The 24,899-nt window shown below is 49.0% G+C and overlaps 1 protein-coding gene across 2 annotated transcripts in view; it reads right to left on the minus strand.

Annotated features, from left to right (window-relative positions):
* Window positions 1-23,746, minus strand: part of PODXL2 (podocalyxin like 2) — a 41,908-nt gene extending 18,162 nt beyond the window's left edge. The window contains exons 1-2 of one of the 2 annotated variants that reach the window (XM_030570841.1): window positions 22,959-23,746; window positions 9,641-9,934 (exon numbers count right to left, since the gene is read on the minus strand). In XM_030570841.1, coding sequence (XP_030426701.1) covers window positions 9,641-9,934; window positions 22,959-23,004 — 340 coding nt within the window. In that variant the 5' untranslated portion in view covers window positions 23,005-23,746. The remainder of the gene's footprint in view (window positions 1-9,640; window positions 9,935-22,958) is intronic. The other variant, XM_030570842.1, reaches the window with a different exon arrangement.
* Window positions 23,747-24,899: the final 1,153 nt, after the last annotated feature.

The following is a 24,899-nucleotide window of genomic DNA, read 5'->3' on the forward strand; positions in this document are numbered from 1 at the left end:
ACTCAGGGTGAGCGAGCCCTCAGGGAAGCTGATGGATTGCAGCCTCCTGTCTCACCAGGGAGATCAAAGCTGAGAGAGAACTGATCCTGCACCTCCTAGCAGGCTCCTGTTTACAGGGCAGCCTACAACTGAAACCTGAGCTGCTTCTCTCCAGCAGTGAGTCAGTGATATGGAAGCAGAGACAGGAGTCCTCTGGCACAGTGCTAATCGATCTAACATTTCCACTCCCCATCACCACCACCTCCCTGCAGGCTAAGCCCAGAGTCCTACTACGACCGGGGAGACCAGCTGGATCCCCTGACGCCCGCTCAAAGCATTGGGCTCTCCAGACCTTGTACTCCCCGGCGCGTACTCCGGGAGGTGGAGGTCGCTTTGCCACCCGCTGCTCGGGCCTACCTCGACCGGGTCCTGCGAGAGGGCACACCCCGCCCACCCACCACCCCGAGCCCTCCAGACCTTTTCATCGGGCCCCTGCCCCATGGACCTGACTGGCCCCCCTACCCCTTCTCCACCAGCCGGTTGCACGATCTGCAGCCGATCCGCTTCCAAACTGCGCCAAGGAAGCATCTCTACGCGCTCATGCTCTATACCCTTCACTTCCTCACCCTCGTGTCCCACCCCAATACAAAGTGGCGGGACCTCCTGCCACCTCTGGAGGGTGAGGAGCCCCGGTGGGCCAGCCTCTACTCTACCCTGGTTCCGAGGCCCGCCGGGGATATCAGTTGGTGGCTCCTTCATGGGGCCGTGAGCACAGGCGTGTATTTGGCGCGGTTTACCCGTCCCAGACACCTGCCCCTTCTGCGGCGTGAGGGAGACCCTGGTGCACGTTTACTTGGAGTGCACCAGATTGCAGCCCCTATACCGGCTCCTCAGCAATATCCTGTTACATTTCTGGCTACACTTTTCCCCTCACCTCCTTCTCTATGCACTCCCTATCCGTGGCCCCACGAAGTCGTGGGACCTCCTGGTCAACCTCCTCCTTGCCCTGGTTAAAAGGGCCATCTACGCAACCAGGGAGAGGAGGTTGGCCGATGGAGACTCCGGTGACTGTGGGGCTTGTTTCCAATCCTTGGTCCATTCACGTATCCGGGCGGAGTTCCTCTGGGCAGCGTCCACTGGTTCCCTTGACGCCTTCGAGGAGCAGTGGGCACTGTCTGGGGTTCTCTGCTCGGTGTCCCCGTTAGGCTCCCTTCTTATGACCCTTTGACCGCACTCCTGTCCCTGTTCTTTTATTAGTTGTCCCCCGAAATCAGTGGGGTTCTGAGGTCCTGTGGGTCCTCCCCTTAGGCTGGGGGCGGATCCTTTAGCAGTGGGCAGGCTTCTGCCAGCCCACTTCCCAGAAATCCAATAGATACATGTCTGGCCCAGCAAGAACCTGGCATGGATTAAAACCTAAATGTCCCTAAAATCCTGTGAAGAACTCTGTTCCACTAGTTACTTTACAGATGAGCAAAATTCAGATCTAGCCTTGGACTGCCCCCTAAGTTCAGAGGGGTTTAGATTTGGCAGGCACTGGTTTTGCCCATTATAAAGATATTTGCAGAATCCAGATCCCAATCGGGATTCAGACATCTCCAGAGTTCAGGGATCTAGAGTGATGGTTCAGCGTCTCTAGTTAGTGTACGTCAAGACCTAGATCTTCAAAAACAACTATTGATTTTCAGTTCCACACCTGAAGCAGTTTAAAAGAGCCTGATTTTTTAGAGGGCAGGTGTCCAGCACTTTCTGAACATCAGGTCCCTGTAAGGCACCTCAAGCTGAGACCTAAGATCACCTTTTCTTGTAGTCTGAGTCACAGAACTTGGATTTAATAGAACTGTCAGGTGATATCTTGTCCACCTCCCCAGTGTGCCAAGCCGCTAGACTGCCCCTGCCCCCTACTACTGAGATTTCTACAGTAACTGCATCCTGTCACCCTGCATCACGGAATATGAAGTCCAGATTGACTCAAGTTACTTGCACTCACCCTGGCGAGGAGGTGCTGGGTATTATGTTAACAGGATGGGTATTGGGTAGCTGGCTGCAATGCCAGATTCAGCAGGCTGGTTTATGAGTGCATCATATTTCAACAGGGAAGTGGAGACCTGTTTACGGAATAGAAGGATGCAAGAGAAAGGAGAAGAGAAGCGGTCAGAAGTGAGCAAGCTGCAGTCTCATCATTAACCCCTTCACAGTTAGATCTCCATTCTACTGACTGTGCTGCTCTGCTCTAGGGGCATTCAATTTAAGTCGGTGGTAGATTAGATCATACCTGGGTACATATAGGCCATGTTCAAAGATGAGTTTTTTCTTGTGGAAGGATCTACTAAATTTACCAGTAATGAAGACTTAAGAGACAGTAGAGCAGCACAGCAGGGTGAGTGACACAAAGAGGCAGCAGACCAGAAACCTGCTGGTTTTCAGCCTGCATGGGACCCCCACCTGTATCCCAGAGGAGAATGGCACAAGAGGACAGCATATGGAGAGGTCTGCACTCCAGTTTGAGGATGCTAACATCTCCAGGTAGCAGGGCTTACCCAGTCTGGCTTGGGGCCCTGCTGCTGCCTCAATTTCACCTTCTGCCCCAGTTAAGAAAGCTTCACACAGCAGATGCTTTCTCAGTCACTCTCCCCTTTTAGGAGTTTGGCTTATTTTGCTGAAACTTTTTACTAGGGCAACGTTACAATACAACGTTGACATACTACACCGTACATCACTTGTTCAGGATCAGGTTAATATTCAAAGAACCTGGCTAAAGATTCTGGCTTGCTGGCTGGGGAGCCCTGGATATGCTAGAGAGACCTCACTTTCAAATACCTGTCCTCTTTTTGGCACTTCTCCTGTGTATGTACTTGGTGTGAATGCTTTTCCATTACAAGAAAGGAGTCTAGTTTATTACCGAAATTCAAAACACAAGATTTCTCTACCCAGTCTTCTTAACTGGCTCCCGCCCTTGACAGAGGAATCTTCCCTGATTAAGGGTACCAGTTTTGATCATTGCTGAGGACCATCAGGTCTTTATACAGGCAGCTGTGGTTCATTATAGTGGCATGTGGCACTTAAAAAAACCCTTTTTAATTTCTCACTTATTCCCTGCTTAACAGAGGCCATTCCTAGAGAGAGAAGATGCTGGGGATATCAGGAGAGCCAGGATGGACACTGTATTACAATTATAAATTCCAATTAAACAATCAGTGAATTAAGGTCTTTCCCACCTCATCGCCCTTTTATTAAGAACTCCCTTTCTCCTGAGTGCATTAATTGCCCTCTGCCACAGCTATCCCCTCTGCTCCCCTCCAGGCACCAGGCTCATTGAAATGAGCCACCTCCTGTTCCAGACTGACAGCAAATCTACAGTTCTTAATCCCATCTTCAGCCAAGGCATTAATGCAATGAAGCACCTGGTAAAGACCATGTGTAAGAGGCTTAGCGCTGAGCAGCCTCCTGCCTGCACTCAGCTCCGGGATGCCATTTGTTTACGTCCTGGTTTAACGTACGCCAACATGTTAAACAACCCTTCTCGGAACAGACTTTGCCACTCGGCAGCCGGGGAGCACAGATCTGTCCCTGAGCCAGAAGGCTGGGTTGGCCCAAACTGGATCCTTGGCGGGAGAGGAACAGACAGGGTAAATGGAGGATTTTAGAGGCCTGAGAAAAAAATCAACAGAAAGGGCAGTGGGACTGATTCTGATTGAGCCTAAGAAGAACATATTGATTTGTGATCCAGGCAGACACACCAGGGATGGATACGACCCACTGCAACTCTACTGGTGTCAATGAAGTCAGAGAGGTCAGTGGGGTTACACCAGGGATGGAGCTGAAGCCTTTTTTTTTTTTTTTAAAGCAGACCCCATTCTTCTTTCTCTTCAGTTAGCGAGAAAACCCCATTGCTTGCCATGGAGATGCAATGCATTAGGAGGAAACAGGAGGGGACAGAGGTCATTTGGGACCCTGCTGCAAGTGCCTGCAGGAGTCACTCAATCCAATTTTACTGCAAAGGAGAAATTAAAAAGTCAAATCCAAATGACAATTTGAACAGCTTCTGGTTTCCTCATGAGCTTTGGGATACCAGGTCACCTAGCATTAACCTGACTAATGGAGGTGACCAGGAGGCAGTTGAGGACAGCTGGGGACGGAGGCCAGGCCTCCTGGTCCTTTAGTCTGCAACATGCTGTCATCATTCAGAGCAACTGCGCCTGTGGTCTAGCAAGAGCAACCACTCTAGGCTTCCAGCTTCTCTGCCATCACCTCTCTTGGGCAGAGACTTGCATCTCTCCCTCCTGATCACAGTTTTTCCAATCAGCACAGTTCCCTGTGATACTGTGCATTCCCCTGCAAGTCAAACTGCCTACACAGATCTGCTTTGCTTTCTCCTCAGAGGCAATAAACAGCATAATTCCCCCATTTAGAAGGTACCACACAGCCCTTTCTAAGCAAGCACGTTTATTTATAAGGTAAAAGCATTATATATTAAAATAATAAAAGAACCTACATGAATACTAATAAGCTTACCAGAGGTCACCCCCCAACTCCAAGATGGGCTCTGGGAGGTGATCAGTCCTTCAAACCCCACCCAGGATTTTTTTCTGTGATTACAAGTTCATAACACCTTTCGCTCAGAACAAGAACAGCCATGCATCTGTGAGTTACTCCTTTATACAACTGGAGTCTTTGATCTTGGGACCCCGGGCACAGATGATGAGCAGAAAATGGATTTCTCCTCAAGGTATAGCTTCATAAGGTTGGGTCCGGAAATGGGAATTTGCCTTCCTCTCCTCCAAAGTATGTTGTAGGAAACCCACTCAACTAAAAGTTCATTCTCATCTGGCATATTGTTTAAAAGAGTCCTTTGAAGCTCATAACACTTCCCAGGATTACATTAGTTATGCCTCCACCCTAGAGACATTACACACAATCCCACAATAATATGGAAACATTTGCATTTTTAATACAATAAACTCATAAAACACTTAACCTTAGTTCAATAGGGTTTGTCCAGGACATTGCAAGAAATTGTCATATATACACATGCCATGTGGACACAGCACAGTTCATTCCCCTCCCCATGCTTACAACAGGAGCTTGTGTCTAGAAGGAAAAGAGCAAATCAATACTGTGTTACACACAGAGCTTTGCTGCTGACATCAAGAAGGAAGCTCCAACATTACAGGAGCTTCTCCTCCCTCGTCTATCTTCCTGACTTGAGCACCAGCCCTGCCCTGACTCTTCCTCCACTGGTCCCTCCTTGTATGCTAACATCTGCGCTCCTTAAGTAATCCACCCCAGTGGTGATCTGCCTCCAAGTCTCTGCTCTGGTCCTTGGTCAGTCCTGTAATGTGACTCTCACGCACAGCGCTGACTTCTTCTTCCCTGGGCCAGAGTATCAGCTGCATTCAGAAACAAAGACAGAGAAATAGGCCAAGCACATCATCCTCGAGGGGAAGTTTTAAACTTCAAAGGTCAGATCCTGTTCCCATTGAAGTCAGAGACCGAAGTGCCAATACCTTTAGATCTTAGGTGTACTCATCCTCTGGCAGGGGTGTTAGGTTTCTACTGCATATACATATCAGTCACCCTAATATCATAGGAAGATCCCAATGCTTCCCAAGACATTCAGAATCATTAATCATGCCTTGGAGACAATTGACAGCCATCATTACAGCAGGAAGAGACTCATTCTGCATTTGGGAGAAGCAGGAAACTCTGGACTCAGTCTCCAAACACCCTGCATTGAAATATTCCCCAGTCCTCAGTGAGGCACTAGTATACTACAAATTCTCTTTACTTTTTTCTGCACATCCTCTGTGGGGTTTTCAAACTAAGTCAGATAATTAGCGCTGGCTCTCTCACACACACAGACACATACACTCACAAGAACATGCAATGAAATACCTTCACACTGATCCATGCCTCTGCACTAGCCCCCAGACACCTCTGTGCTTCCCAGCGTACCTGCCAACCCACTAAGCAAAGGCTAAAGGGGTCATGGTTTTGGTTCTGTGATCTGAGACTCCAGCTGTTGCAGGGCTGCTGCAATGGTGTAAATCCTAAACCTCATCTCACGCACGGCCCAACAGGCAAGGGCATGGATGTTGCTCCACTGTGCAGGAAGGCTGAATGCAGAGAAATCATGACCCCTTTCCCACCCTCCTGCGCTCTGCAGGCCATTTTCCTCAATGCATGTATGTGGAGGGGGTTTTGAAAACAGGGCAAGGAAGAGTTAAGGGCATGGCTAATGGGTTCACAAATATGTGAATCTGCCAGTCAATCCCTCCTGTGCAATTGCTGCAGTTGTAGCTATACAGCAACTCAGCTGCTGCTCCTTGTCCTAAGGAAAAAGCATTCCATCCCCTATCTTGACCACTACAGAAACCCCTGTGCCAAGCCACGTTAATTTATCTTGTAGAATCGAATCTGAGTAACTGATGGGTAATGGATGTGCATATATAGAAAACAAAGGGGGTGCCAATGGGCTAGTGTGGAGGACTGTACATTTCAATGCACATTCATGGAGGAGGAATATGGATAAAATGGATAAAAATCCAAGACAGTATGAGACAAATCCTGAGGTCCTTACTCAGGCAGGGACCCACTGAAGCTGATGTAAATATATTGTGGTGTGGCATGAAGATTTTATCAGCAGGAGTGTGTTACTCCAGAGAGACAAAGCCAGAAGCTGAGTGGTGCCAGCCATCCCAAATGAGTACCAGGTGTTCTCTACATGTCATGTGTTTGACACGAAAAGCACACATATTTTAGGACAGTTTGAGAACATTACAAAGAAATGTATTGGGATTACATTTTGTATCCCTCCATCTGCAAAGCCACAAAAAGGCTGAGCTGAGTCCAACTCTACAGACTTCAGAGGGAAAAAATTAACACAGCTTTGAAATCTCTAGAAATCTGGCCTATATCAGACTGTTATTTTGAGGCCCAATATCTTTACACTTTACAGTGAAAGAAGCAAATGTTATGTGTCTTGTTACAAAGCTGGGAATCTTTCCTTTCTAATAGTATCTCTGACTCATTTCTAGCCTTGACTGACTAGACCTCAGACCTGTCACTGCTCCAGAAATGAGTTTTCCCATTCTGGGCCTTACTCCACCGTAATTTTGGGAGGAAATTTTACATTTGGCGAATGAAATAAATGTTTTTCTGGCAGGTTGGTTTAAAAAAACAACAACAATCCATCACTCATGAGTTGGTATGTTAGAAGTAACATAATAAATGTAATTGGTTACACAGTTCCATAGGGAATCACACGGCACTTCCGTCACACATGTGGCACGTATATCATAGACTTATAGACCAAGTGTGATTGGGGAAAGCGTCCTGTTTTAGGGATGCTATTACTATATCCTTTATTATGAAATGACACACGCCAGGTTTCTAATTAAATTTTAAATAGAAATGAGCTCCCAAGCTTTTGAATAATTCAAGGAGTTGTATTAACTGACGTTCTAAGATGCGAGCTGCATAGAGCAGTGGCTGGCAGAAGGCCAGCCCTCAGAAGTACTGCAGCTGTTTGGTGGTGAGTCGATGTGTGTGTAAAGGAGAGCAAAGAGAGAGCGTGTGAGAGACTCTGTGTGCGAGAGTGGGAAGAGGCGGGTGTGCTCTGCATGATGAGTGTGTGCATGGGATAAGGCTGGTTTTGGTGCTCTGTGTTTATTGCTGTTAATGTGGAAGTGTGATGAGGAGGTGAGATTCTTTGGCTAAATGTACAAGCCAATGGGAGTGAGAGGGGTGTGTGTGTGTGAAGCTATTGTGCGTGCTTACACACGTGTGGAAGTGCTTCTGAGTGATGATGAAGCGTGTTCTCTATACATGTGGGAGGCTGGGGCCCGAGCATACAAGAGATGGGGGGAGCGTAAATTGTGTATCTCACTATGAACGCAAGTGCGTGAGGAGCATCTGCATGATCCACATGAGTGTCAGAGGGGGAGTGTGCATGTACAGTGTGTGATGTGTAGGAGTGCCTGTGATTCTGTGTGTGTCACTGTGAGCGTAACTAGGATGTTTACAGAGCACAATTAGTGAGCATGGTGATCAGGGGCGGCTCTAGCTTTTTTGCTGTCCCAAGCACGGCAGGTAGGCTGCCTTTGGCAGCGCGCCTGCAGGAGGTCCCCAGTCCCGCGGATTTGGTGGCAATTTGGTGCTGGGTACTCCGAATCCACGGGACTGGCGGACCTCCTGCAGGCATGCAGCTGAAGGCAGCCTGACTGCTGCCCTCATGGCGACCGGCAGGCTGCCCCCCGTGGCTTGCCGCCCCAGGCACGCGCTTGGAGTGCAGGTGCCTAGAGCCGCCGCTGATGGTGATTTCAAGTCCTAAGACAATGACATCCATGCCCCAAGGAGCATACAGTCTAGTACAGTGCATGCAAGAGCAAGAGTATGAGCACGTGTGTGCACTGCCAAAAATGTGTTGTACCACTGTAAATTAGATTGCTGCTGCTGCTTGCTCTATCCTCATCCCAGTAGGAGCACAGGTCTTTTTAAGGTCAGAGGAATCAGTGCAAAGAGAAGACTAGAAAGACTTCAGCTTTCTAATTCCAGACCTCAGTCAAGCCAGGAGAGCGCCTACTGAGAAAGAGTTGACGACACAAGATGTGGTGGGGGGCAGAAGGGATCGGGCTGAAGGTCAGTCTCCTGCACTGTATTTAAACATACCCAGCCTGGAATTTAGAGCAGGGTCATGTGGGATAATCTCATAAGCTATAGGAAAGCCTGCAAAACACTCCCCCTCCCTATCCCGTCCCTCTCCCAGTGGGCGTCTCAAAAGTTAAGTCGTCTTCTGCTAAGAAGCTCAGGGAGACTGAGGAGGGGGCTAAAGCAGGAGCCACATTTACATAGATAAACACAGGCAGGTTAGTTTCAACTTGATTTTTGCAATGTCAACAGAGAGGAAGCTCAGCTTGGATGCAGCAGTGGGTTCCAGTGGGCCTGGGAGGAAGGGGGTGGCGTGTATAGATTTATGTTCTCTAGGGGAGGCTCAGCCCAGGCACAGCAGTGGGTTCCAGTGGGCCTGGTATGGGGTGAGGTGGGAGAGATTGTGTATATTACATTCTCCAGAGGAAGTTCAGCTCAGACATGGCACCCAGCTACAGTGAGAGGGTCCTTGCTTTTTGTCCCAGTTTTCCAGCTAGCCTGACAGGCTGCCTAAGAAAGTTGGTTGACTCACTTGGCAGGACTCAGCCAGCAAGATCCTGTTGGCCATACTCTGGCCAAACTACTACTGAAGTCAAGGCTTAGAATTGGGCCTAGTGAGTTCAGCTGGGACTCAAACCCAGGCCCCTGCCTGGATTCTTCAAGGTTTATGCTCAGAGGACTAGATTGACGTAGTTTAGTTCACGGTGGCAAGGGAAAAGAAAGAAAGGTAGTTGAAGGGAGAATAAGAGGACAGAGACAGAAAGGGGGAGGATGAGGTGAGCAAGAGACAGAGATAAACGTGATTACTTCCTCAGCTTGTGAATAATGATCCAGATGTACCTTGTTTTTTAATATCCGTCCATGCCCAGGGTTTCCTAGGGACACATCAGACACTGAGGTGTGATAACGGAGTTGATGCTTAATCCCAGCTCCTCTTAGCAAGAATCGTGTCAAGGGAAGAGAACAGAGTCTCCCCTAGAGGAAGGAAGGGAAGAAAGGGATAAAAATAACCTACCTGTTGCTGGACCCAGATCCAGGCTGGAATCGTTGAGCTCTCCCCCATCTTCCCAGAAGTACTGGGGGGGCTGTAGGATCTTGGACTCCTCATTCTCCTCACTGGCAAAGCCTGATCCCGCGGAGGCATGCAGGGCACTGAGGACAGGGTCAGGCTCCGTGGCCTCCAGGTTGCTTTGCTCACTGGAATCCAGTAGCTCCAGATGGGACATCATTGTAAACTCCACCAAGGAGGTTGAGGTGAGACCCTCAGCAGTAGGCTCCTCACATGAAACAAGGCAGATACACAAGGTCCCTACACAATGACAGGGAGACCCATGTCAGAATAACAGAGTGAGAGGCAGTAGTGGGAACTGATGAAATGAGACACAGGGGTTTTGATCTGGCCACAGGTTCCGTTGCTCCAGGCACAGCTGTACTGGGTCAGACCAACAAGACCATCTAACCCAGTAACCTGCCTCCTGTCAAACCAGATCAGCCCATTGAGCTTCCTGATGCAGTCTCTGAAATAACCATACACATACCCTCCAGGCTGAGGGCACTGTTAGCTTAGGACAAAAACAATCATGACTATTGAATAAACATACACAAGAAGCTACACAGATACAAGTTCACCTCCAGACTCAGCTAGTATAGAGCAGTGTCACCCTGCTGAGGTCAGCGGTGCCCCAAGCACTTACCCCCGCAGAGCTCCATGGACTTCAAGGGAACTAGGCCAATCTACCCCAGTTGAGGATCTGGCCCCACTGAATTTATCAGACACAGTGTGGCTGGGGCCAAAGTTGCCTGACTGCAGTGGACCCGAAGAAGACTCTGTGTGACTCAAAAGCTTGTCTCTTTCACCAACAGACATTGGTCCAATAACAGACATTACCTTGCCCACCTTGTCTCTCCAAAAGCCCGGGACCAACATGGCTTCGACTACACCGCATGATTGGAGTGGCAACATTCAAAATTCTCAGCCCATAAGAAGGCTCATGTTCTGGGAGCTTGTGTGTTTGGTTTTTCTATGCTCGTTTTAAATCAGATTTATGCTAAATGACAAATAAGCAGAGAGGAAGGGATAAATGTGCAACGCAGTTTGTCTTGGGCCAATGGATCTGAAGAGAGGCTGATGCAGCCATCAAGTTCAGAGCCCCATGTGGTGGTTGTCCGATAACCTAGGCAGGTTGCAAACATAAGCTAGATTGCTTCTGCAGTCTCACCCATTTTCTAAATAATACCACCACGTTACATCCCTATAGGGTCCCCTGTCTCAAAGGGCTTCCCATGCTGCACAGAGACAGCACCTCTGAAATGCACCACCTCTAGGGCAGATTGATCACCACACTGAACAGCAGGAGGGAACATTTTATCCAAAGGTTCCAACTTAAGCCAGGGCATCTTGGTGCATGTTACAGAGACTGACAGTTTAAAAGATCTTCCCTCAACTGCACAAAGCTCAGTTATGTATGAGAAGGATGAATGGCTGAGTTGACCCAGGAAGTGTTGAACCTGTGGTTCTAGACATTACCAGCCTGGGGCTTATCCTGCTAAGCCACCCTCTCAAGGGAACAGTTCTGTTAATGCACATTCACTTACTGCCCAGCCCCACCAAAGTGTGCCCCTGCCTGCTCTTTATTCAGCACAGAAGCATCTCCGGTCAGATACAAACCTGCAGTCCTGGAACCTTCAAAATTCCATTTATCCTGAAGGGACTCGGTGTCGGTGGAATCTCCTAACAAGGCTAAGAAGTGCCCAGTTCTCTGAAGATGAGGTAACTACCTTCAACACAACAGGTTAGAGAAGATACTAGTCATTATTGACTCTGTGGGGGTGAGAGAGACACATCCTCTGCATGTGTGTATACCTATACTGGTGGGTCCCCCAGGAGATGTATACAACAAACCAAAGTAACTGCATAACCTTATGACAGTAATCCTCCCCTTCCTTTTCCCCACCCAAATTGCTTGTATCAGCTGCTGTGCTGTAACTAGCATTAGACTGGGAGGTATTCAGGGAAGGGAACATGGCCGTTTCATTTGTCTGCAGGGCCTGTGGCACACTGTGGTCAATGACTAAATAAATAAGTAATCAGGGGACGTCCTGCCTTGCAGGCTGAAATCGATCGACAAACACTGAATTCTTGTTAAACACCCTTCCTGGAGAGGAGGCAGAATTTTAAACACTCAGAGTAAAATCCTGGCTCCACTGAAGTCTATGGGAGTTTCTCCATTGACTTCAGTAGGACCAGGATTTCACCCCAGGACTGACTCACTGACACTCTCCCTCTCTCTCTCTCTATATATATATTCTCTCTCTCTCTTAGGAACACACTATGTTGCAGGGGCACGTTACACATATAATTAAACTCATTCACATGAGCGTTATACAGCTCTCTTGCTCACTGCTACAGTCCTCTACAGAAGCTCAGCTCTTCCCTACAGGAACAGAGGCAAGGGGCTCTTCCCCGTAATTGAATGAGTGACCCTTCTATTTTGAAACACCTGGGGAGTGGAGGTTTAACTGCCATTCACTGTACCTACATGGAACAAAGCTTTTGTGGAGGCACTGTACACAGGGAACAAGATGCTCTCAGATTTAAGACAGAAGAACATATCCAACATGGGACCTTGTCAGTTTCTCTTTCATACTTTTAAATACAGACTCAGCCTGTCTATAGTGATGGTCATATTTCAAGCACTTCACAACCATCTAGTTAATTAATCATCACTAGAGCTTTGGGAAGTGGTTAAGTATTATCCCCATTTACTTACAGGGAATCTGAGGCACAGAGGATGTAATATATGGGGATATTCCCTCTGGATTCCAGATCAGATCTATGGAACAACCAAAGACACGGCCAGTCCCGCCCCAAAATTCCATCCACTGAGTGCAGTGCATCCTGGGACAGGACTCTGGGCCTTTAGCCAGTGCTATATGAATACACATCTAGTGCACATGGGATCAGTGAAGCCCAGAATCATGTACTAGCTAATGAGAGGCTGTACTTTGATTTAAGGAGCTCCTAGAAACACAGGTGACTTGCTCCTGGTCATACATAGAGTCAGCTATGGAAGCCAGAAGTTTCAAATTCCCAGTTGAATGCTCAGACCACCCCTCCCACTCCCGTACAGAGCTCTAGAAAGAAATCACTTGCCATTGTTGCTGGGAAACTTGGGAATGACAGGCTGCATTTCTCAAGCATGCTGCCTGCGTTTGGCCTTAAGAGTGTTTTCACTACTGCTGTAGGAAATATTTTCTCCCCCCACCTGTCCCCAAGTGCTGCTTGGTTTTGCTAATTTTGTTCTATTGATCTAAGACAAGATAAGCTCAGCCCAGCACAGATAAATGGAAAGAAACTATGATAGAAACAACTGCATTATGGAAAGGAAAGCTACTGCAGCATAATGCAGCCAGTGGAGACACTTTTCCAGGCATCCCAAGGGATGGGCAAACTCATCGGCACATGGCTGAGTCACTCAATGGGACTGAGACATCCTGGGCTTTGCAGCAGAAGCCCACACCTGGGATAGTCCCTGACAGGCAATGACTTCACAGGTTCAGTTCTACTGGAGTGCTCACCCCTTCTCCACTTCTAAAGAGCTTAAACTGTCACAATTTTGTTCAGGATTTTCTTGTTCTCATGCAAAAACAGCTGATAAATCATTATGTGTATTAGAGTAGCACCTTCAGGCCCCAGCTGAGAAAGGTACCCCACTGTGCTAGGAGCTGTACATACACACAGTAAAAAACAATCCCTGCCCCCAAAGAGCTAACAATCTAAATGGACAAGGCAGACACAGAGTGGGAGAAAGGGAGTGTTATTTTCCCAGTTAGAGAGGTGAGGGAGCAGAGGTGCAACAACACGCCCAAGGTAATGCAGTGAGTCTGTGGCAGAACTGGAAAAGGTACCCTGATCTTCTGAATCCCCAAGCAGTGCCTTAACCACAAGGCCACCCTTGCAATCTCTAATGCCCAGGAAAGCCTAGCCTGCTACACACGTGGTTTGCTGGGGCAATACCAAGAGGAGGAAAGCACAGCTCCTTTCTTCCGTACATCCCACAAAAATGGCTGCTATTTATTTGGAGTAGAGCATTTCCACCATTCCCCATTACTTCTGCTACAGCAAAATGGTGGTGGCAGATAGGCATAGGTGGCTATAACTAGGCTGGACAGGATTTGATTAAAATCATCTGTAGTTGGTAAACATCAACTTTACCTGACACACAGAAATAGGGTGATTGTATTTTCCCAAAAGGAAAATGGGACACTGCACAGGGCCAGCCTGAGGCCCCCTGCCCCCTGCATGAGCCTCCCCCTAGCCCTCCTTGCCACCCACGTGGGGCAGACCTGAGGTCCCCCTCCTCTTCCTGAACCCCCCTGCCACATGCCTGTAGGGCTGGCTGGAGTCCCCCTGCCACCCACCCTGGGCCAGCCCTAGCCCCCCCCCTCCAAGTCCCCCCCCCCCGCATGCGAGACCGGCCCAAGCCCTCCCACTGCCCGCCTGGCCCAGCCCAAGCCGTTCTCCTGAGCCCTCTCTCCTGCACAGGGCTAGCGTTGCTGCTTGCTCCACTCTCCCCAACATGTTCCTCCACTGCCTGCTAGAGGTCACACCCCACTTTTTTGGCAAAGCTGTGCGTGATGATCAATTGGCAAGAGCAACCAAGACAAATGCCCATTTTTGCAAAAAAAGTTGGGACGGCCGGAACAGGGCTAAAAAGGGGACCGTCTTGGCCAAAATGGGACATATGGTCACCCTACACAGAAACCAATGAACAAAATATCCATCGACAGCAGCCAGTGAGTGCAGCCTCCCGTGCATTTGGTGCCCTCGAGATCTGGTATCCAGGACCCGTGGCCACACAGGCAACCCTCTGCAGCCCCACTGTCAGCGCCCCATTTACTCATTAAACAGCTAGGAGTGTAGGGCTGTCCCTGGGCCGGAGCCATTCAGTGACAGGGTGGTCTCCCTCATGGCCAAGGACTTGTCCTCCTCCTCACAGTCCTAGGCAGGGAGGGTTTCTGCTCTGCCCCACCAGGGCCACAGCCTGCTCTGAAATTTGCACCTGCAGGAATCTGGTGTCGTCAGCCTCACAGCGAGCCCCCTGCGACCCTGCTCTCATGGCCCCGCATCCATGCCAGGTGCTCCCCATAGCTCTGCTGTGAAACCGTGAAAATGTATTAACATTGTTTACTTTTAACCTTTTCTTCCAATTGTTATCACTGATCTTAACTGTGGAATTTACCAAATAATAAAGATCAAATTCTGCTGAGCCCAGAGTTCCGCTACCCTCAGCAAAAGATGAAATTACTCTGTCTCAAACTCTGGAGTGAGTTGTCAGCAGAGATGGTTCATGTGGGCACCATCCACTCTCTCTAAGGACATCTCCCAAATGCAAGTGTGCCTCTGGGACTGTCAGAGAGCATGGCAGCGAGAGAAGTGACTTCATCCAGCATCAGGTGCAAGACCAAGTAGTTGCTTTAGTCCTGGGAAAGCCCCGGGTCTGTTGCACGGTGTTTACTTTTGTAATAGTGTCACAGAGGGGTTAGATGGAGGAATTGGACTCAGGACACCTCCCAGCCCTAGCACACACTCGCAGCCTAGTTCTCTGCTATCCTGCATTTCATGCATTCATTTACACTTGCGCACAGTGAGTATAAAATGCTACCACCCCACTCACATGCATCGGAAGGTCTTATATCCACTTTGCACAGTTGAAAGAGGAACACAAGGGGCAGGGGCCCGGAGAATCAGGCCCAAGATGTCTCTTTGGAATCTTTATTGACATTCCCCTCACATTCTCCCAAGTGCCTCATAGGGAGGCCCATGGCAGTTGTCAAGACAGGCAATGGATGACTCAAAGCAGTGGCACGAGCATACCTGGAAGGAAATGGATCAATGACTGGAGTGGAGATCCAACACCCAGCAAGGCTGTTCCTAAGCCAGACTCCTTTGGAGAGCAAATGGGGAACAAATTATTTCCATTTGGTGTCAGTTTTCTGACATGGTACTTTAAATATAGATCAACTGATAGGAGAACAATACACACAAGCAAACAAAATACCATGACTGCAGAAGAGATCGAGTGGAGAGCGTTAGCCAGGACACATTGGTTTCTTCCATGGGTGTATGTCCCTGACTGGCAGATTCTGTACAATAGCCTCCCAACTGGGTGTGTTACAGGCACCAGAGAGGGTCAGGAGGGTCTCAAGTTGTCCCCAACCAGAAAGAGGGCAGCCATGACACAGTGAAGGGAAATGGAGTATTCAGGGTTCCAGCCGAGTTTGGTCCTGCTGCTGTCCGACTTCCATTTCAAGCTTTACCCCAAACGGGTCCAAGGGTTTGCCCAGCAAATGTTATTTATCAGGGTAGCAGGGGCAGGAAAGGGTCACTTACTGATAATCAGTTAGGACAGGAGCACAATGACAGGCGGAGGGAAGCATCTGCCAGCGATGTCCCCACCCCCTCCAATCCAAAAACACTGCGTAGTCTGGAATAGCTGAGGGAGCGAGGCCCGAGGGCATTAAGAGAGGAGGGAGGCGTGGGCACAGGGAGCTGAGGAGGGAAACGGATCTGGAATTAAGGCTAAAACTTACAATGACAACCAGCTATTGTCTCTGCTCCGTGCCCAGCTATTATCTGGGTTCTTTAAAGCAGCATGAAACACAGAATGAAAACTAACTGAGAAATCACAAGGATAATTCTGATCCCAGGTACTGATAGTGTAGGAAGAGAAGAAGGAAAGTGAGGCTACTCTCATCTGCATCAGCAGCAGCCCCATGGAAACTCAGTGACTTGCACTAAGAAACATATGAGAGGCTCAGACCCCAGCCAGCGTTAATCGGCCTGATGTGTGCTCATTGTTACAGACTATCGGACCCCTGCTCCTTCCCCCTACAAGATTCCCCACCTCCCCCCCTCACTCTATCCTTTCCCCTTGCTGTGTTGCTCTCATTTACTAGCGGAACATTTTAAATTGAATGCTGGATTAGGAAGCCTAGGGGAGCTATCACTTCTAATTAGGGTTTTGGAAATCACAGCTTGAAGGCTGGCATGCCTCTGGCACAGTCCAAGGGTGAGCACGTAGGTGCCTACCACACTTAATACACCTTATCTTCTCCGGGCCCCAGTATGTTTTCTGGGCTACTGCGATGGATGTATGTGTGTGGGGAGGCTGTGGTGGTAGTTTAATGACCCATCCTGGGAACAGTTCTCCATTGACTGGAGAAGGATGGGCAAGATGTGGCCTAACAGGTCTTTGTGGTTGGCGAGTTCTTTGCAGGGAGGTTATGGAGGATGCAGACGCTCTGTCGGAAGGGGTAAATCTGTACCACCTTGCTCCTTCCCCACACCAGAGCCACCAAACCAAGCAAGATGGGTGCTCTTGCACTAAGATGACCTTGGAATGCTGGGAGGGATGTGGGGGGGGACGCAGTTAACAAAGAAGTGCACACCAGATGGCAGCACCACTGCTGTTTCAGGAAGGATGCAGGAGAGAATCTAGGCCTACACGTGGAAACTGGTTCTGCTCAGGCACTGCTGGAAATTGCCTCCCCTTGGGCAAGGCTACCTCGCCTCAGACCATGCAGCCCTGATCTTGGGGTCTGATTTTCAGAGTTGCCAAGCACCCACCCACCCCCCGCTTGCATTGACCTCAACTGGTTGCAATTTTCAATCAGCAATACAGACACACAGCACTTCTGAAAAGCCAGGTCCTTAACACTGACCAACTATGAAAGGTAGGGAATGCGCCCATCATCAGCATGTGTCACAATGCCAGGAGGATCCTGATGCTGAGCAATTGCCCAATGCCTCCTCACACATACAGTGAAAACTCATCCCATCCACCAGCATCAAACAAACCCACCTCGCCTCCCTCCTCCACTCCATTCATTCCAGGATCTAGATCAGGATTACTCTCCTTGTTTTCAAATCCTCACAGACCTGGTTTCCTTCCCCTTCCTGCTCCTTCCATTCGTCTAGTAGCTGCCTTTCCACCATCTTCTTTCTGCATCTCCCGCTGTCTGGGAAAGCCCGACAGATCTTTCTGTTCCATCACCATTCCAGGGCATTTCCACTATCAGCTGAAAAATCTCTCTTTGCCCTTGCCTCTTATTTTTTTCTCCCAGTTTACTGCATAACCCCTCAAAGTATTATAGGATCTGAGGTGTACCAAATAAAGTTGCATTATTGGCTCCAACAGTATAGCTGTTGCAGAGCCTGGGCTCCATGACCAGAGCACAGAGGAACAGGTTTCTAAGAAACATGCTAGCCAAACTATGTTAGAGGCCCCATCAGCACAGTCGGCCAAATGGTGTTTACACTGATTTTGCCACAACTAAGCTTAAACACAGCAGTTAAATTCAGTTCCAGCCCGTGCGTACAAAGGGTCTTCCAGGATTTCCTTCTGTTGGATGATGCACTGGTCTGGGCCCCTAAACTATATTTATATCCAAGCCACAGGATCCAATTTCAACAGTTTCATGCTGTAGTTTAGTTAGGACCTCATCCATATTCCTTAACTGGGCTAAACCTCTGGACATGTTCAAGGGTTCGGCGTAGCTTGAGGACACCATTTAAAACACTGTTCGTTCCATGCTAGACTACAAAAATGACAGGAGCAAATGAAGACAGTGGTGTAATCAGGCTTGGTTGTATTTGTCATGTTAAGGGAGAGCTCAACATCTCTCTCTCTGTCTCCCTCTCTCACACACACACACACAAAATCTCTCTCCCCTCACCAAGGAATCCATGCCTGAATCCTGCCAACAACTGGGTTTAACCAGGGACGTGAACAGAATGGGTCTGATCCTAGCTAAGCAGGGCACAAGTGCCTTGCCAGCATCCCTACCCCATAAACAAATGGCTGCATGTATTTGCTTTGCCTCCGTTGTGCTTCTGCCCAGGCTGCACTCGTGCGGGTGACAAATAGCTTGTCTCCATTCTTTTGGGATTATGTGTTTAAATAATCAATGAGAACTGGCAGCAAATTCACACGGTCACCAGCAGCAGGCCTCAGTGCGCCTTCACCCTTCACCCCCTCACACTGTGCTCTGCAGTCCAGCCTGCTTTGTTGCTACCCTTGGCTTATTTTACCCGCAATACTCTAGAGCTGCTTCCCACTTTGAGCGGAGGGAAAACTTTTATGTGTTCTGATCTGCAGCCTGTCGCCTGGAGCTTCCCTTCGAGGTCTCCATGTAATTATTTCAACCCCTGATGCCTATAATTAAGTGAACATTTCCTTATGTTACTGAAGAGGCAAAGGAAAAATTGACTGCAGGGAATTTTCATCCATCCTGATTTATACTCCCTAGGCATGGGTTCATTTATACAGTGCTAACGAGGAATTGTCTAAGCAGACAGACGGAGGGGAAAGAATTATCTAATAGAGCCTGGCATTCACATAGCCACATGCAGACAGACACCTGGGGTGATATGGGGAGGAGAAGGGAGATGTTTTTCTCTTAATCTCATAAATTTACTATTCATGAAAGCAAAGGTCTTAGATAACTAGCTAGAGTAAGGCAACGCTCAGGCAAATGGCATGCTGACCACCTGCCAGATCTGACAGTGGACCTCAGTTCTGACCTGCCACTGTCCCAGAGCTCGGCCAGTGTACCTTAAACATAATCTGCAGCAGCCGGGATAGTATTTCAGCCCTGGAGTCTCAAACTGAAGCTCCATCAATCCACCTCATTCCTGACCTACAGCCTCCTGTCCTATTCCAGTCCTGAGGCTCCCCTGCTACACCTCATTCCTGTCCTGCATCACGCCCAGTTAGCCTAGACCTGAACCTCTTCTCAGCTGGGACTGCCAGTCATGAAAAACTATGCACTAGTTTTGCAATGTAGACTCACTGCAGACTCCTCATTCTTCACTTGTGACCGCTACACTAGGTAAGAATCCAGGTCTCCAGAGGCAGCTGGCTAATGAGTTGACCCACTGACCCTCCCCCGCCACAATACCAGTTTCACTAGCGTAAGGATTCAGCTGGTACTAAGTTGTGCCCTTTTCGGTGTCTCCTTCCACCCCCATACTAGCTAGGTACAATTGGAAGAGTTCTAAGGACCAAACTCCTTTTTGTCACTGTCAGCTGGAAGATTACTGTAAAGTTACAAAGCTGCATCTCAGCAGAGAGGCCCTTCCAGAATTGAAATGAAACTTGGAAGGTTTCGCCAGTCTATGCGTCTCCACCTAATATTGGTGTGATGTAGCCCAACTCCTGTAGCTCCCAGACGTCATTTAACGCCACCTCCCAAAGGCCGAACATAGCTTCAAAATAATAATTGTCCAGTTAGTGTTGGTGAAAGTTGCTGGCTTTACAGCCCAAAAGACAGCTTCCGGGAAGCAGCAGGGCGACCATCCCACATACACACTGCTCGCCTCCAGGGACCTCCCCACTTTACCCAGGGAGGCTCTATGCTTTTTGCTGCCCCAAGCATGGCAGGCAGGGAGCCTTCGGTGGCGTTTCTGCAGGAGGTCCGCCAGTCACGCGGATTCGGCAGCGGTTCTGCGGGTGATCTGCCAGTCCCGCGCCTTTGGCGAACCCATTGCCAAATCGCCACCAAAGCCGCGGGACCGGCGGACCTCCCGCAGAAACACCGCCAAAGGCTGCCTGACTGCCGCCCTCATGGCAACCGTCACGCCGCCCCCCGTGGCTTGCCGCCCCAGGCACGTGCTTGCTGTGCTGGTGCCTGGAGCCACCCCTGACCTTAACCTCCAAGGATGAGCAGGTCATTGTCTCCATTCTCATTCACTGCTGGGGTCTCCTGCAGATATGCACAACAGGGAGGGCCAAGCTGTGGCGGCTTTCTATGCTGCAGAGAACTTTTCACTAGGAGATGGGCTAAGACCTGATCCTGTAACAGTTGGATGACCCCAGTGGGAAGAGGGGTAGACACTGGATCCCTCCTCCTCCTAACAAAAACACACTCTGGTGGCATAATTTAAACCACATTTGTTTCTGAATTCCCCACCCCACCATATAACCTCTCTGGCGGGCCCCTCTTTCTCCGTTTTGCCACTATTATCATATCACCAAATTGGGATGGGGACAAAAAGGTACATAATCACTTCTGGACGACCATGAGTAGTGCTCCATAAACTGGGGTGGACTGCATAGTCAGCCAACCAGCAAAGATTTGCCCATTTACCCCTACCCCCACATCAGAGCTCTGCTGATTTAAGATGCTAAGAGTACTAAGGATACCCCTGAATCTCTGGTGATGCAGGGCTCCACACTCACTCCGCGATGCACTCTGAGCTCTATTTGCAAATCAGAGGCCAGCACACAGAAGTAGACAGCTGAATCAGAAATCAGAGATGCAGAAGAACTGTTAGGTTGCAGCTTGTCTATCTCCCTTCAAGCAGCGCGGGAAGGTTCCTTACCGCACATTCTCATATGACTGCTGCAGCTTGGTTTGAAATGTATTAAGTGAAGGGATGTCCACCCACTGTGGGAGCAGGAAGAAACCACAAGTATTTGCAGTTGGGACATCACTGATGATTCAGCACCATGGTGGGAGTTGGTACTAGTCCCCTAAATAGGCCCTCTGATCCTTCCTGTCCTATAACTTCTTACCTCCATATTATTTAAAAATATATATATACTTTCTGTTATGGTAGTGCCAAGAGACTTCAACCAGGGGTCCAGGCCTCATTTTGCTAGGCACTGCACACAAAGAATCAAAAGACAGTTCCTGCCCTGAAGCACTTACAGTCAATATCTCTCCATTGGCTGCTTTGGGGGTGTACCCTTGACTGACATCAAGAAGTGGGATACTACTGACCCCGCAGAGCATCATCTAGTGCAAACGAACTACCTTTTAATGAAACTGGCCCTTCATTATACTCAGGGAGAGATGCTCTCAGATCCAGCATAAGATGCCTTCAAACCTGGCTACTATCAAATGACCCCAGACGAAGAAGGCTTACACTTCTAATGCTCCATTCCAAAGTTCTGTTTTCACAGCACTACCCCAAAATTCAAACTAATTTTCTTTTAAAGGGCAAAACTCTCTTTCCCAGAGTTCTTTGAGAGGGGCCCCTTGTTTGAAAACATCTCCAAGCAGATTATATAAAAATAGCAGCACAGACCTCATAACCAGTCTAAGTATAATTACTTATGTGCTTAATCGGCTTTAATTAATGTCCCACTCCTTCTCCAAATTTCAAGATTAGGATCTTTGGGGCCAGTGGACTTGGTTTTTTTTTAGTCCCCTCTTCCTTTTTTTTTTTTTTGTTGGTAACTTCACAGTAGTTGGTAAACTGAAAAAGCCCATAAATAAAGATGTTTTTTGTGCAGCACAAAATAGTGGCATCTCTACGGCCCCCTTGGGGAAAACAACAGCATGCAGGAATCCCAGCTCGACGAATGGCATGCACAAAGCATGCCACATTCAGAGCTATTTCCATCCTCTCCATAATAACACTGCCTTGTTTACTTCAGTTGGACAAGTGCTTATTGTAGCATACACCTTCCCTACCCAAAGACATTTTTAGCAGCCTTGACACACCTTCTTCCTAAGAAAGAAACTTTTAGAACATACAAGTAACAAATGATTCCCCCTCTCTCCAAAAATCCCCACACTGCATAATAATAATAATAATAAAATAATTTTTACAACTATCATGGAGTGAAAATGCACCTTTCATAAAATCAAATGAAGGAAAAAGTATAGAAGCGAAACTTCGGTCACAAAATCTAGACTTAAAAGGGTGAGTCTAATCTTATATCCCTAAAATTAATGGTTTAGGGAGGGAAGAAGCTGCCCAGCAAAGATCTCAAAGCTGCACAGAAGTAAAGAACACACTGCGGTGAATATTTAGCACATAACCCAAACTCTAGGGAAACATACAGAAGAGGGGGGTTACTCACTAATAACAAGTCATGTTCCCTTCTAGGGAGCTACCTAGGTTGTTAGCGGTGAAGGATCAGCAGATCAGAGTGGTTTTGGTTTCTTTGCTCCCCATATGTTCACATTCACACCCAGCGAGTTATTCTTTTATTTAATAATTACAGTAACAGAAGGGACAAGAAGGGAGGTGCCATTTACTTCACCAGGTGCTATGGACCAGAACCAGTTTGGTCCCTATGGTCTATTCCCCAAGACTTTCCTCCCTAGTGATAGAGAAGTCCTATTTAGTCCAGCCCACTGGTCCCCAGACAGGATCGACCCCACTAGTCTATTCCCAGGGCTTTGTCCAAGCTGCTTTAATTTAGTAACTCTTCTGCAACTGACAGAACTCTGCTGGGATTGTGTCAGCTTCTCCTCGCGATACCATTAGCTCTCCCGCAAACAAATCACTTTAAACTCAAAGCAACAAAGGCACTCACCCCAGGCCAGCAGCACCGCCAGGCCCTGCCGCAGCCGCAGCTTCATGGTGCTGTGCGTTGCACTTCTTCACTTGGACCTGGATTCTGCAGCTGCCCACGGGGCTCTGCCCCTCCTGGACACAGTAACCACCTCTCCCCCCTGCAGGTCAGTCTCAGCCTGCATCTCCTCACCAGCCGCAGCTGAGCTGCAACTTTCCCCCGACCCCCTCCTCCCGCCGGGCTCGACTGGCTACTGTCAGGCTCCCTAGGATAGGGGATCTGGAGGGGGTGGGGAGCTTCTCAATGGTCAATCAATGCACAAAGGGAGCCAGCCCAAAGCTGGGCAAGAGCAGCAGCCGCCTCAGCAGCCGCCCTGCCAGACGCAGCCCAGGTCTGATGCTTGCATAAAATCAGCCACATCTCTCAAAGCCGCGGCGTGCATCCTCCTTCCCGGGGCAAAGGGGGCTGGCCCGCGGAGCGTGCACAGAGACTGCCTTGCTCCTAGTGGCCAGCTGCAGTGGCTTTGCTCTGTCTCCTGCAGCCGCTAAGGGCAAACCCCCACCCCGCCTCCATGGCTGCGGCGGCTGCTCGGGATGCCCCAGGTTCCCAAGAGCTGGAATTATTCAGACATCTCAGGCGTTGCGCAGGGGCTGCATTCCGGCCACTGCCCGCGATCAGCTTCCCCCGGGTCCTAGAGGGAGTCTCGGCCGGTGCCCTGCTGAGGGCGCTCACGAGCGACCCGCCTGCGGGCCAGGCTCCGTGGGAGGCAGGAGCTGTGGGTGGGGGGAATTTACCCTCCCTCCCTGCTGTGTGTGTTACAATGAGAAGCTCTGTGGCAGAAGCGCCCCCCGACTACCGCTAAGAGGCTGTCTGCTGGGGAAAGCGTCTTCTTGTCATTTGTGCACACAAAAGGCTGTTTCTGGGAGAAGGGAGGTGCTATTAACACCACAAGGCAGAGCTACAAATATCATCATATAGCAGAGGGGGAGCCCTGTTTGTTGCCTTTTACAGATCCAGACTAAGAGTCCTGTGGCACCTTATAGACTAGCAGAGGTATTGGAGCATGAGCTTCCAGGGGTGAATACCCACTACCCACAAAAGCTCATGCTCCAATAGTCCGTTAGTCTATAAGGTGCCACAGGAGACTCTTTGTTGCTTTTTAAATATAATCATCTAGCTCTTATATAGTATTTTTCACTGGCAGCTGGCACACTCCAGAGTTGGGGTTTGAGCCATGCATTATAGAGACAGGGCCCTAGTTGCAGAGTTCAGATTACCCCCAGTAAAACCATCAGATCTGGGCCCAGCGCTACATAGAAGCAGAGCTGGTGGAAATTTTCCAAAGGAGACATTTCTCCCAGTGGAACAAATAGCCTGTCCTCACATTGTTCACTTTCCCCACCAAAGAAAGCAACATCTGTAGATAATATCAACCCAACATTTTTCACATGGAAACTGTTAGTTCAGAGGTTCTCAAAGTGTCCATGACCTCCATTCAGGTGGTCCAAGGATAGTTCCCTCTAAGGTGCACGTCTGCATGGCCCCACACAAGAGAATGAAGAGCCACCTACCTAATAAGTGGAGCTGCACAGGCATGGCCTCACTAATTAGGTGCCTGGACCCTGGAGGAGATGTACATATAGTGTGAAGTGGTGGCCATGTGGGGAATAGAGGATAGGTGGGAGGAGGCAGTGGAGTGAGAAGAGGGGGTGGGGGAATTTGGGATGTGCAGGGCTGTGATGGCCAGATAAAGTGGTGACTTTCCCCAGCTCCAGGACTGCTGCGGCAGGGGAGAGAGGGAACTCCCCCCTGCTTCTTCCCAGCCCCAGCTCAGGGGCGGCCGTGGCAGGAGAGAGAGGGCACATCCATTGCATTAGAAAGGTAAGACTACTGACATTAAAATGAGTTGGGTGCTTTTATTTGTAGAACAAAAATGTTAATTATTAATAAGGTTTTGTATAT

This window comes from Gopherus evgoodei, chromosome 7 (assembly GCF_007399415.2).
Source record: "Gopherus evgoodei ecotype Sinaloan lineage chromosome 7, rGopEvg1_v1.p, whole genome shotgun sequence".
Taxonomy (NCBI): domain Eukaryota; kingdom Metazoa; phylum Chordata; order Testudines; family Testudinidae; genus Gopherus; species Gopherus evgoodei.